The following is a 13,639-nucleotide window of genomic DNA, read 5'->3' on the forward strand; positions in this document are numbered from 1 at the left end:
CTACTTTTAGACCTATAGTATACTTGTGTTTAAGATTTAAAAAAAAAGAAGGTAGAGTTGAGATTTTTGCAACTTCTTACAATTTAAGCTATTATAGTGAAGCTTTGTGAGTTTGTGTGTGTGTAGGTGTGTGTGTGTAGGGGTGTGTGTGTGATCAGTATTCAAACCATCCAACAGAGGGAGTCGTCGGAGTGAGCAAGCCACTTCACTTTGAAACAAGAATTACAAAAAATAAAGTAATTTCTTTGGTGTCTTCTTTCAAAACCTTTAGTTTTCTTCTGCCAATTTCCCTCATCCTTCTATCCCTCGGTTTGTTTCACAGCCTTCTCAGAATCGGATCCAAAGGATATGAAGTGAATTTTGTTTTGAAGGGAATAAAAAGGATTAAAGGCTCAATCCAAATAAATGTATGAACTTTGAGTTTTGTCCCAGTACTCCACTTTACAACACCCGTTCTAACTAAAATTGATTTCTCACTGTTGCAAAGATATTTGTACTCTGCAAATTAAAATGTGTCCTGTGGGACACTGCAGAATTGACAAATGTGTTCTGGAAAAACCTTGGAGGGGGCAATGGACTAGACTTTCAGTTTGCACATTTATTGAAAAAAAAAACATATGAAATAAAAATAATTTATTTTTTAAAACAAGTGTGCTGGAGTTACCGTTGTCCTTCCATAACCCTGATTGTGTAGAGTTAGATTTCACAGAATTTTATTTTGTACTGGCATGAGGTCAGCACACTATTATATGTAAAAAACCTTAGTTTTGAACCTGCTAAAACATTTTAAAGTCACGTCTTCTTTTCTTAATTATTAGTCAGAAGCATACATTTACATTCTCATCTGTTTTTTGATTCTTTGCTGCAAGGACAAGACCTCACTTTCCATTAGCATGGATGGCAGATTCAAAGGCCTTCTGGCTGCGCTTCTCAAGTTCATCAGATGATAAGCATTATAAAAACTCTGCTTGTAAAGACCCACGCTAATGATGTTTGTATTTTTGTTTTTCACATTACTCTTGTGGCATCTTTCTCATGACGGAGGACATATATAAAGAAAATTAAGCTTAAAATTGCAGCTGTCTTGTGTTTTTTTATTCAAATAGATAAAAAGGCAGTTGGAAAAAGTTTGTAGCAGTGACAGACGCTACAGTCGGCACACCAAAAGCTCCTTGCTCCACTCATTTCTGATGCATCCACTTGCAGACAAATAAATCCATGTCCGTCTTTGTTTTTCTCATTTGAGCTGGAATGTGGCTCAAAACTGTACAGTTGGATAGCTCCAATAGTGCTCGCCATTTTTTTTGCAAGCTAGCAGGAGAGAGTGTAAACAGAGGGACAATGGGAAGTGGGGGCGGGCTTATTCTGCAACAAAAGTCCAGCCGCTCTGCTGAAACTATGTCGTAGAAAATGACAGGTTCTTTGATTTAGCAAAAAAAAGGTATAATCAGTAGTTGAAAGACCACTGGGAATGCTTTTATAAAAGATCAAGAGGTGATTGGAGTGGGACTTCAAAGACAAAAAACTGTCTTTAACAAATTGTAGTTTAATTATTCAAATAAACTATATTCATTTCTTTATACTTCATCAAGAATTCTTTCATCCTGAGTCTTTACTTTGCAGTGTTTAAAGATTTCTCTTTCTTCCCCATTTCTTGTTTTTGTTTTACAAAGAAATGGGTTATTAAAGAAGCCACATATGGTTTCTTTGTACAATAAACAGTTATGTTTTTGTTTTCTTTGTAATTCAGATTTTATGTAACAAAAAATTATAGACTCTTTGATCATGGAACAGAAGGGAGACTTTGATGATAATTACTCAAGTCCGGAAAAAAAATAGTGGAGCAAGCCTGAAACAGAATATTCTACATTTCCAGACAAGGCATTTTAATATCAAACACTATAGTGGTTTCCATTTAAGCATTTCTGGGCTCCCCGGTGAGGCCCAGGGTGTTTTTCCGCCAAAGCTCCATCAGCAGCTCTGTCAGGGCTACGAGAGAGGAGCTGACGGATGCTCGGTTGTGATGCCAGCCTACCATGCTTTCACTGACAAGCATCAGACAAGAGTCTCTCTGATACCTTTTTATTAGAAATCACATCTGTCAATGTGTTCAGGTGGAAATGCTGCTCTTCAGAAACAAGGAGGGGCTTTAAACATGATGGAGACTCAAATCAACTTCATCTTTATCCACAACAACCTTCTAAATCACACTGAGCTGCACACAAACACAATGTGACAAGAGTTTCTGCATCCCTCTTCCTAGCAGCAGAAGGCATTTTGTGTTTGTACCGTGGCTCTACACACAAAAATGTAATCTTAAAAACATGAAGAGTCAATACGGTTCATTTCTTAGGGACCAAAACCCAGTAGGAGCCACAAAGGCTTATTTCACCCTTAAAAAAATAAGACACTAATTTTTATTTATGGTATTGGTATTATCTTGTTGAATATAACAAACAATTTATTTTGGCATAAAAAAATTTTAAAAGAGAAAAAAGTATTTTTTTTAAATAATGAATGGTTTGTAAAATTTCACAGTGGTTCACATGACTTCCTTTCAAAATAAAAGACACCCTGTGCCACATAGGATCATGTTTATCCAGCAAATGTCATGTAATGTCAGCAGTAATATTTTTTAAAAAAACTCAGTTTATGTAACCATTTTTGATGCATCTCAGCCAGAAATTCATAAATCTATCGATCTGAAACTAAATCCGAGCTAATTCAGTGACCCTTACAGTATTTTTTGTAATTGTTCAAAAATGGAAAATATAATCCCTTATAATCCCGGCTCATAATTCTGGTTGTGCTCTGTGATACACAGAGTCCAAAATTGAGTGAAAGTGTTTTGGTACGACTTTAGTCATCTACAAAGGATTCATGGATTATTGTAGAATAACAGCGACATTGTCAGGAACCTTATGGAGTAATTTGTACTGTCCTTCAACTTGGCTTTACTACTCATTTTTTTAGTTTACAGTTACTTTTTAAAATAAAAAAAACTTTCACTTTTCTTTAACCAGAGAGCCACAATGGAGGGGTAAAATAGCGGAATGTGGCTTCAGAGCCACAGGTTGCAGACCCCCATTTTAGATGCTCAAAGGTTTGTTGTTACTTGTCTTTTTCTCCTCCAGATAAACACAAGCTCACTCGTGGTAAGCCAGTGTAGTGTGTCCTTGCTTTCTGTCAAAATTTATTGTCACTGTTGTAGAGCAAAAGCTCGTTTGTCCTTCTTGAACAAACTCACACTTCTGATGAAAATCTGTTTCTTTGTTGATATCATAGATTTCCTTAAATGTAACACTTGCTGCCTCAGTATCTTCATGAGTCAGCCGTGCAGCTCAGAACTCGTCTTATCACAAAACTGTCAGCTGCAAATGTTGATGGGTTTCATGGACACAAAGTGTGTTCCTGTGTTTCAGTTTAATGCAACATCTCCACCAGTCTGGCTTTTCATGTTTAGTCTTATTGTGGATGGAAATAAGAAAGATTTTTAAATTATATATTACAAAATACTACTGAAACATTGCTCCAGGCTTGGAGCTCTGCATTCTATAGCTTCAACAGTGTCTGCAATTATTCTGAGAACAGCAGCAGGTGTTTGTTCCTGTGAACCCATGAGGCACAATATAGCCCCATAGCTCGCGTCGCAGGAGCTGGACCATGTCCCAGCATGTAAAAATAACTATGTGACCCATAGTGTTATCTCCCTATTCCCACAACTACTGATATTCTCCTTTACTCCCACTTAAACCTGAAGCCTGGCCAATTCTCGTGATCATTCAGCAGAGTTCAGATGAAGGGACAGTGCTGCAGGGGCGGTGTGGTAAGGAGCCCGCAAAGCAAATGCTATAACATATCTAAAATCAGCATAAGTCCAGCTGGTGCTTTTTCACATATTTCACTTTTTTCTGCAACTCTTTGTTAAGATTTTCATTTAATTAGAAAAGAATGCCTGCTGTTTTAAGGATAAGGGTTAATGTGGACTTCTAAATACAAATAGATGTGTTTTGCACTCATAAAGCCAGGTTAATTCCACATCACATTTAGAAAAAAAATCACATTAAGAAGTGGGGGGGCAGATGTTTTCAGAGATGTTGTCACCAGGAACCAAAAATAAGCCTGATATTTTATGATTTATCCTGTTTTTCCCCAAGTAACCTCAACCTTTTCTCCTTTAGGGCTGTAATTTTATAAAATGGTCAACTCTATTACCTGAAATTGAGTTGTAAGAAAACAAAAATAATATACTACATAAAAATATATTTTAGCTTGTAAGAGATTTCCGTTTGTGTTGTTGTGATTTCATGAAAAATTGAATGACGTGTAGAGACTGCTCCCAACACAAATCTGTCACGCTAAGCATTTGGTGTGGTCTGAGCATTTTCCAAAGCAATTTAATGCTTCTAGCTGCAAAATGCAAATCACTGTGGGTTTCATCACCTCGAACATTATTTTAAAAAAAGCTTTGTAACCATTTAAGAGAGAAAAATGGTTCATTTAGGCCTGCTGTTTTCGCGTCAATGAGCAAATGCTAAATGAAACTCTAAGCTTCGTGTTTACTCCCTTTGCCTGCAAACAACACCCCCCCTCAGCTGCCCTAATTAAAATGATTACTTTATTGCACACATACTAATTTACACTTAAAGTTACACCACACCATTGTAATCAGAGCAAAGTGACCCATTTTTCCCGGGAGAATCACCCCATTCCTGCACTTTCAAGTTGGTTTGAATGCTGCTCACATTCAAACCAGCATCCATGGCTATGAAGCTATGAACAGCATCTTTTTTCCATTCACAATGAAAAAGTCATGAATTAATTTCCCACTGTCCTTCATCTGTTTCTCATTTTTGCCTTCTCATATAAGCAGCATTTTTAATCATCGATGGTTTATCCAGATGATCTGAAAAGCTTCTGTCCTGTCTCTAATTCCAACAGTCTTTCTCCCGGTCATCAGTTCCACTTGTTCAGGAAAACAAGTCAGTAAACACACCAGAAAATGATTATCTGGGCTTTATTTTGGATAATTGATCTCCAATTTCCAGTTATTCCCTCTCATAATATGATTGGTCTCCACAGCACATGATTCCAGTAAACACATGACAACAAAAAGTAGTTCAAGATGGACAAGAAAGCAATACGTGTCATGTTTGCTAGGGGGATTTAATCCTGCAGTGTTACATAACTAAGAATCAAAATCAGAACAAGCGTTTTCCTTATGTGTGTCACGATAAAACAAATATTATAAAGCTCCTCCACTTTGCTTTCATGGAGCCAGAAGTGTTTTTTCTTTTCTCCTGCCAAGAATGGGGACTCATCTGTGCTGCTGAACTGTGGCTTTCTTTTCTGTGTACACTTTATTCAGGTATTGCCGACTGGCTCTTAAAACCATCATGTATTGCAGTAAATTGTATTTATTAACATAATTTGGGATAGTATATTTGTATTCCTTGTTTTTTTTTTTAACTTTGACATGAACTGCATGTCTTTAGGCTCATAAATGCAACTTTTGTATTTATTCCCCGCAGAGGAATGAATGCAAATGACTGATCCTCATTACTGCCACCCGCTGCCCCCTGCTATATTAATGAAACATTAGTAAACATATGCATAATTCAAAATGGGAGAGAAGCCCAACATAATGAGTTTTCAAAGTATGCAGACACAACATTATTAAATATATATATTCAACCTAAAGAAACCTATGACATTTTTCTGGAACATCACAATACAAACAGATGCCTCTGCAGAAATGATTTTTCCATAACTTTTCTTGGACTAATTTGTTAGTTTGTGCAATGACACAGTCAGCTTTGAAGACACTATTTCAGCACAGTTCCATTTTAGAGGGAATAATAGCTGTACCTGCATGTTGTTACTGTGTTTTCCTCCATGCCCTAGCAACATTAAAACTGTTACCAACTCCTGAAGGCTGTTGGGTAAATGTTTTCGTTTAAGGGAGGCAGACAGACATAAATATGTTCGCCACAAGGAACCTGGGGCATAAATGATTAGATAAAATGTATTTAAAACAGAGCAAAATGAAAATAATCTGACAAGACAGGATTATTATACATTGAACAACAGCTGCTACAAGGGAACACAAATAACTTGAAGGTCATTGTTCAGAAACATACTTTGTGAGCTTGTTAGTGTTCAATATCAAGCTTCACCTCTGAGTTTTATTTCTTGCAGTTCTTCATGCATACATGGTTTAAAGTCTTCTACTGCCCACCAAGCAAATGCAATCAAGAGCAAATCCCCCTCTTTATTCCTCTTTTTTCAGCCGCACTCTCTTTGTGCAGAAAGCTTCTTGGGTTTCGCCCTGTCCCTGCCCACAGGAACAGAACATTGCTTTCCTACGCACAGCCTCAAATGTAATTAAACAGTCATTAAAACAATCGCTTTACTGCTCAGTGACACTGAGAGGGTCACCACACCTGTTATGTGTTTCTTTTTCCTGTTTTTTATTTTATTTCACCTCCTGAACTGATGTTCTCAAACACTCCCAATGTGCACTTACAGGTATGTCTTTCTTGAGGCGCAAGAGTGACACAAAGTTGTGAGCTTAAGCTAAGTAATACTAGCAAAACGCCACTGTATGCTCTCATTGGTTCATTTTATTCCTTTGTGGCTACATTAAAAAAAAAAACATCAAAGAGCAAGATTCACATGCAGTAGTTCACATATATTCACATAATCTCTTTCATTTTATTGGTCTACTTAAAAACTATGCAATTTCAAATGTTTTCATAAGTTTTTTATGAAAGGTGCTAGTTTTGAATTTAAGGAGGGCTAAGGCACCCCTAAAAGTGGCCTAAAGTCATCCCAGCATCAAATCAACCAGAAGAGCTTTGTCTTCCATTTCTAACCCCTCCGTCTGCAGAGAAGCGGCTTGATATTACCTGAACTAAAGAAGCCATCATGCACTCACGTCGTCAAACTGTTCCTCCCTTTCTCATCTGCATCACTTCCTGGTCAACCACACTTTTCAGAACTTATAAATGAGTGCTCCTAATGAAACAGCCCAGCCGCTACATGCTTCTGGAGAACCAGCCCGGCTGGTGAGTATACAGCTTGAACTTTGTAAACCATATTGGCTTATGTATTGGTTTTTGTTTTCCCCCCATAACGTCTCATTTAAATATATACAAAATTGGCAGTGTGAAGACATTAAGCTGTCAGTTAAGACATTGCTTTTTGATGCAATTCAGTCATGTCTGAGTAATTCCTTTTAACAATTTCAATCTAAATGTTGCTAATTTAGCTGTTTTGACAAATTTTTGCAGAAAATAAAATAATGGAGTTTGTCAGTTTGTGTATCTTTCCCTTTTTGACTGAAAAAAAAGTTGAAACTTTAGGGGCACAACACAGTTTTAGCCCAAAAAAATTGGAGACTAACAAAATGAACATTGTTTAGATATCTTTTTTACACAAGCTCCAAAGACAGAAAGAAACACTGAATCAATTAGATCAAACAAAATAATAAAGACCAAGAATTTCCTCATGACGGTAAACAATTGTTCATCCTCATATCTTGTAACAGAAATCCAGTTAAAGGTAAGCAACGACGATCACAAAAAGCAGAAATGTTATAGATATTGAACCTAAAATTGCTGCTGAAAATGTGAAATGTTTCTTGCTTTAATATGCTTACATCAAATAAATGTAACATAAACTGGCTTTATTTCCTTAAAGCTTAAGGTAATATTGTTTTGCAGCACAATTAATTGTTGCCTAATAGAGTTATCATTTATATTTTGAACTAAATACATTATATACATTACATACAAATTATATTTTGACACAGACCTAATCAGATTTAGGATTGCAGGTGTGTTTAGCTCGATGTGTTATTTGTAAAGTTTCTCCTCTGCCTGGTTTGTTGATTACATTTCAAACTGCCCGAGGAAATGCACAACTGATTGAACCTGCGATCACGAGGGACTTCCGTCTTTTTGAAGAAGTTATCTTGTCTTCATCGGAGTGATTAATCCCACAGGAGTGTGGGGCTGGGTGAGGCAGAGACACCCTCTTAGGGACTGTCTTCACGGAGAGAAGCAGTCACAGCCCCCAACAGTAGTCCATCAAATTAGACAGTTCAGGCATACAAACATTCAGTCTTGATTCCCAAAAAGATCAGGCAAATTCTTTCCAAAAACAAGCCTTTATGGGGGGGGGGGGGGGGGGGGGGGGCTAGGAGCAAAGAATTAAGGCTCAGTGGACAAGTAATCTCTTCCTTGATGCCTGACGTTATCATTCCATCAATTCAGCTTTATACAATCCATGTCCTAGTTTATCATCAGTTTTTCTCAGAAGTATGATTACACGATGCAAATGGATTTTCAGGAGCTCCATGAATTAAGCAAGTTTCAACACAAACAAGCAATGGGCTTTGTGCAGGATGTCACCTTTTTTTGGGGAGCCACTGTCCCTTTTTATCCTGCTGTGAACGGGGTGGTGCTTTCGCCAGGAGTCCCTTAAGTGAGTTTGATGTCCCTGCTTTCACAGAGTCACGTTTCCCAGAGGAGAGTTCACACAGACACAATAACAAGATAACAGCCGGAGGAGAGGCCCTGATGGTGTTTGTAACATGTTTTTACTCTCTGGTAACTGCCTGTGCAGCCACTTTATTCCTACTGAGACCAAAACTTCATGCCAGATTAGACACTGAAGATCCAACAAACAACATGACACTCGATTTGCACAGCTGGACAATGTTCCCAAATATCAGGACGCTATTCCGTAAAGTTGTATGGTTTTGTGCTTGATGCATAAATGAAGAGTGTTTGTGATTGTTCATCTGTAAATGCAGGACAATGTGAAACAGTAATCTCTTTGGCTGCTCTTCTCTCATCAGACAGAGAAACATGGACATGCATGTCCCGCCACTCAACACAACCTCCACGCCAGCTCACAACGCCACGGATCACGGCAATGCCACGCATAAGTCCTTCAGCGTGTTCGATGGCTGTGAGATGCATGTAGAGGCCATTTTATTTGACCTTGCCGTACAGTCTGTCAATGTCATCGTGGGAATTCCTGCTAACTTGCTTGTTATTGCTGTTCTTATCCACAACCGCAAAGAACCCTCCACTTCTGACATATTTATAGGCTGCTTAGCGTTCATGGATTTATACTTTGGTACCATGACCCCCCTTGGCTTCTTGAATCTCTTTTTGTTGAACAGCAAAGCAGTGTGGGCATCTCGTAAGTTTTCCTATGGGGTCAAAGACACCAGCGGGCCCTTGTTTTTGTCGTGCATCTGCCTGGATCGCTTTGTGGCCGTGCTCTTCCCAATCCAGTTTGGCCAGCTGAAGCACATCAAGTACAGGCTCATCCTCACAATCCTGGTGTTCTGCCTAACCCTCGCCTACTCAACAGCAAAAATGATGGGAGGCTTCCCCAACTTTGAGAAGGTGTTCACAGGTGAGGTCCTTGCGACGTTTACTTGGATGGTGGCGTGTAACACAAGCATCCTTTGGGCCCTGAAGAAGTCCCGTGGGGCTGGAAAAGATGAAATGCACCCCATGAAGAAAAAAGCCTTTAAGATGGTGCTTTCCATCCTTTATATCATTGTGTTTAACTACTTGCCACTTGTTGCACTATTTCCTTTTGAAGACCATTATTTGCCTCATGTTTTTCGCTGCTATGTGCAGCCTGTGGGCTTCGCCTTCCTGAATATAAGCAGCACCATCCAGCCTCTTGTCTATTTGCTACGCCTTGAAAAGGTCCCATTCCTTCCAGATGCTTGCATCAAGAAGTTTTCCTCCCTGTCGAAAAGTAAAGTTGCCCCTGCTCAAAGCGCACCTGCCTAAACAGAAGAGAACTCTGATGATATTTGTAAAAATGAAGTGGAACATTTAATGTTCTGAAAGTAGGGGAATTTGGAAAAATACAAATAAAAAGCACTGTGACAAGTGGGTTAACTTATTTGTTTAATTTAAACCCATTTTAAGTTCTCTCGTGGAGAGCAGGATTTGTAACCACAGACAATTGTTTTGAGTTTGGCGCCACCTTGTGGAAAAATGGGAGAATACCTTCTTAGCCGTGAACAGATGTCAGCAAAAACACCATAAAAACTTACACTTCAAGTTTTTTATGTTTGGTTTGGTTCAACCTATACATTCACATTCATATAGTTGATATGAACACCTAATGTTGTGGAGGTTGTTTAAAACTATTTTATAAAGAAATGAAAACACAAACGCTCAACATAAGTTCAAAACAACTAAAATGTTTGACTAACTGCTACTCAAAGATACCAAAAACTAAATTAATAAAAAAATAATTATAAAAAAGTTAAAGATGAAAGGAATGGAAGAGCCACAATCTTACAGGAATATAGAATTATTTTTAGAAAATACAATTTAAACAATAAAAAAGATGAAGCAGAAAGACAAAAAGAGATGTTAAAGTATTTTATGAAAGACTGGAATTTTATCAAAAAAAAGCATCAGAGAAACATAAAATAATGCAAATTACGATAATAATTCAAAGAATCTAAATCAGGTCGGTACAACCCTTAACCCTAAAAGAACCATTTAGTTCAGTTTCTTCCTGACTAAAACCCTGCAAGAGCTGCAATATAGCACCTAACGGTTTAGAAAACTACACTTGATTTATGTTTGTGTGGCTATTCACTTAATCATTTTTCAATGTAGCTTTCAAATATTTACAATAACAGAATTATACCAATGTTACATCTTTCTATATGTGATAATAGTAGATTATTTAATTTCTGACAGCAGCAGAAAAAAGTTCCTTTCAAAATAAAATGCACTCTGCAGGTGCAGGGGCCGTGTGGTTCTCTTGAACCCTACGTCACAGAACCCTGATCTAAACATTTCTGACACAAAAACATCAAAATGGCTACATCTATTCAGACATCCAACTAAAATTGAAGACATAAGGGACATTTCACGATTCACTAAAACAGTTTACAAACCATATTTCACAAAAACACAGTTATTTTGAATTTCTGTCTGCTCCTGTATATGTCTTTATAGTGTTTATCTTCCATTTTGTTGTGCGGTGTTCCTAAATCAATATTTATTCTTTTACATTAATTGGTAACATCTGTTCTCGGATTTCTTACTCATTTCTACTTATTGCCGCAACACTGTCATAAGCAGTTTCTCTGGCATAATTTTTAATGGATGGCAACTTTGTGTATAAAAATATGGAAACAACGGCTCTGTGAATATTTCAGTAAAGTCATAAATGAGCGTGTCATCCGTAGAGTCATAAAAGCACACCCTCCCCTTGTTGTAGTCCAGCTGGACTTTGACCTGTGTTGGTATTTTCGAAAGTGTCAGTGAAGTAGGCGGGGAGGTCAGGGCCCTGAGCTCTCCATCCCGGAAACACAAAGTCCAGAGGCCGTTTTCAGGCCGAGCGGCCACCTCCGCGCTTCTCTGCACGGACAGTGCAGCCACACCCAGGAACCAGTCGGAATTGCTTCCTGTTTCCACCACCCAGTGGTGGCTTCCTGAGCCCAACGCGGTCATGCCCACCACCTCAGCGCTCATGTGGAAGCGCTCAGGGTTGTCAGGGCAACAGCTGGGCTCCTTTGAGTAACTGAGGGATGTGAGGTCCCCAGATATCCTGAGGCATGGGTGTGCTGTGATTGGGTCTAACACCACAGGAGCTTAAAAAAAAAACAGGTCAAAGGGCAAATTTCTTTCTACAATTTCTGACGTTTACTAAAAGTAAATAATGTACTCACTGTAGTCCACATGGTCCACTATGTTCTCCCAGACTCTGTATTTGAGATTGGATAGATGTTTGGCCACATCAATCAGTAACCCAGCTGTGTTTTGTGAATTCAACCAAATGTCTTTGCTTCTGTGATGACAGCAGATGTCTCATCAGTGAATGCATCATTCCCAGTGTAACACGTAAAAAAGGGACCCTACCTGTCCTGAGTGGCTACAAATGTCTGCAATAAAAAGAAAAGTGTAAAGTCAACGATGGACTTTAATTTGAAACAAACACAAAAAAAAACTTTGGCTTCATTAACACAAACCTTCAACAATACCATATCGTCCAGCACGAGCTGTTTCTGAATAGAAGAGATGTTCTCTGTGATTGAGAGCATCTCTGCTGACACTTCTTGCATCTGTTCCGTCACCACTGCGACCTTCTCCTCTTCCTCCTTTTTCACCGCCTCTAACCTCCAGGACTCTTCTTGGTAGAGAACTTGATGCAGCTCCTCAAACTGACTCTTGATCTCTTTTTGGGTTTCAAGAGTCTGACTCTGAAGGAAAGAGAAACAAAATGTCAGTTGGATTGCGTTGTAATAAATCCTTCAGCTGTCTTATAAGGTGTTACCTTAATGTAGGTCAGCGTTTCAGTGGATCTCCTGTGAATGTGATTGAGAATTTTCAGTTTCTCCTCCAAGTTTTGAAGGGAAGCAAGGAGTTCGTCCTGTGAGACAAGCAGGTGAAACACACATTTTGGATGTTTTAAATGCTTTAGGCTGACAGTTTTACCAGGGCTAACTCATAAAAATGCTGACACTTGTCACTTGAAATAGAGTTTGGGCAACCGTTTGTTTTTCCTACCTTGCAGTCCACCAGTGCTTCCTCAGTAGGCAAACAGTTGTGGTTTTTATGCTGCTTGGAGGATTGACACACAACACAGATAGGCTGTTTGTCAGCCAGACAGAAGAGTTTTAGCTTCTCTCCATGTAGATCACAGTTGTCGCCCCGCTCTGAGTTCTGCCTCTTGACCTGCTGAAGAGCCTCACAGACATTTCTTAGTGCCAGATTGGATGGGGGGTCGGCCTTGGGTCCTCTTTTCCTGCAAACTGGACACCCTCGCAACCTTGAGTCCCAGCAGCGCTTCAAACAGTTCCTGCAAAAGCTGTGGCTACACGGCAGCAGAATCGGGTCCTTGAAGATGTCACAGCACACCGGACACGTTAGATCCTCTTCTGGGAAAATCATGATCGTCAGCTTGAGCGTTTTTTGTCAAAGCAAATCCACTTCTGCTGGTCCTCACGTGTTGGCTTTGGTGTGGAGCAGTTACAGCATGACTTCAGCGCTCTTGACCGCACCAACTGCCCGTCTATTGTTCTTGACAAGAAGTAGCAAATGCTCATGGGTTTCCTGTACTTTTTGGGTGTAACATCAGTCCTGCTGCAGTGAGAAAAACACTGTGTCTGGTAAAGCTGGGAAGCAGGAAATAAAACTGGTTGGTACATGGCTACAAGTAAGGAATGCAATCTTTCAGGATGTGAAATGACATGCGAATGCCCAAGGCTACTGCCTGCTTAACATTTTCTGAGCACTTCTAAGATACTAAGTTACTCTTAAGTGGATCCATTTAGCTGAGTATAAAATTTCATTGACATGTATTGTTGTCCAACTCCCACACATTGTCTTTACAGGCTCAGCCTGTGTTGAGAACATAAGTGATCAGAAACTTTAGGCAAAGATAAATACTCATGCAAGCAATGAATTAAGAGTTGAATGTGTTGTAGTTTTTGTTTGACTGTAAAAAGAATTGATCTGATGAAATAAAAAGTCTAAGGCCCAGTTGTAAAATGTTCAAAAAAGAGCCCAAATGATTAAATTCATGTGCAACTTCCCATCACTTTCAGAGCAGGAAGTCAGTAGATGAGATGTACCCTTAC

General features: G+C 38.9%; 2 protein-coding genes across 2 annotated transcripts; one reads left to right on the forward strand and one right to left on the reverse strand.

The window, feature by feature from the left end:
• Positions 1–8,214: 8,214 nt before the first annotated feature.
• LOC101167621 (G-protein coupled receptor 183-like) lies at positions 8,215–9,932 on the forward strand. Its single transcript, XM_023957937.2, has one exon. The coding sequence runs from the start codon at positions 8,874–8,876 to the stop codon at positions 9,819–9,821; it is 948 nt and encodes a 315-aa protein (XP_023813705.1). The 5' UTR covers positions 8,215–8,873; the 3' UTR covers positions 9,822–9,932.
• Positions 9,933–10,086: 154 nt separating this feature from the next.
• On the reverse strand, positions 10,087–13,193 carry LOC101167368 (zinc-binding protein A33). Its single transcript, XM_011478112.4, has 6 exons — positions 12,567–13,193; positions 12,334–12,429; positions 12,029–12,259; positions 11,919–11,941; positions 11,729–11,847; positions 10,087–11,650 (listed from the first exon to the last, which is right to left on the reverse strand). Exons 1-6 carry the CDS (start codon positions 12,948–12,950, stop codon positions 11,112–11,114), a joined length of 1,392 nt encoding a protein of 463 aa, XP_011476414.1. The 5' UTR covers positions 12,951–13,193; the 3' UTR covers positions 10,087–11,111.
• Positions 13,194–13,639: the final 446 nt, after the last annotated feature.

This window comes from Oryzias latipes, chromosome 8, assembly GCF_053564925.1.
Source record: "Oryzias latipes strain Hd-rR chromosome 8, Olatipes_Hd-rR_3.1".
Lineage (NCBI taxonomy): Eukaryota > Metazoa > Chordata > Actinopteri > Beloniformes > Adrianichthyidae > Oryzias > Oryzias latipes.

Bases quoted from the DNA above. Each gene is read 5' to 3' on its own strand.
- LOC101167621 (XM_023957937.2), top strand. From the start codon at position 8,874: ATGGACATGCATGTCCCGCCACTCAACACAACCTCCACGCCAGCTCAC.
- LOC101167368 (XM_011478112.4), bottom strand. From the start codon at position 12,950: ATGATTTTCCCAGAAGAGGATCTAACGTGTCCGGTGTGCTGTGACATC. The intron at 12,430-12,566 runs GTAGGAAAAACA...CTTGTCTCACAG, and splicing joins AAGCACTGGTGGACTGCAAG to GACGAACTCCTTGCTTCCCT. The intron at 12,260-12,333 runs GTAACACCTTAT...TCTTTCCTTCAG, and splicing joins AAACGCTGACCTACATTAAG to AGTCAGACTCTTGAAACCCA.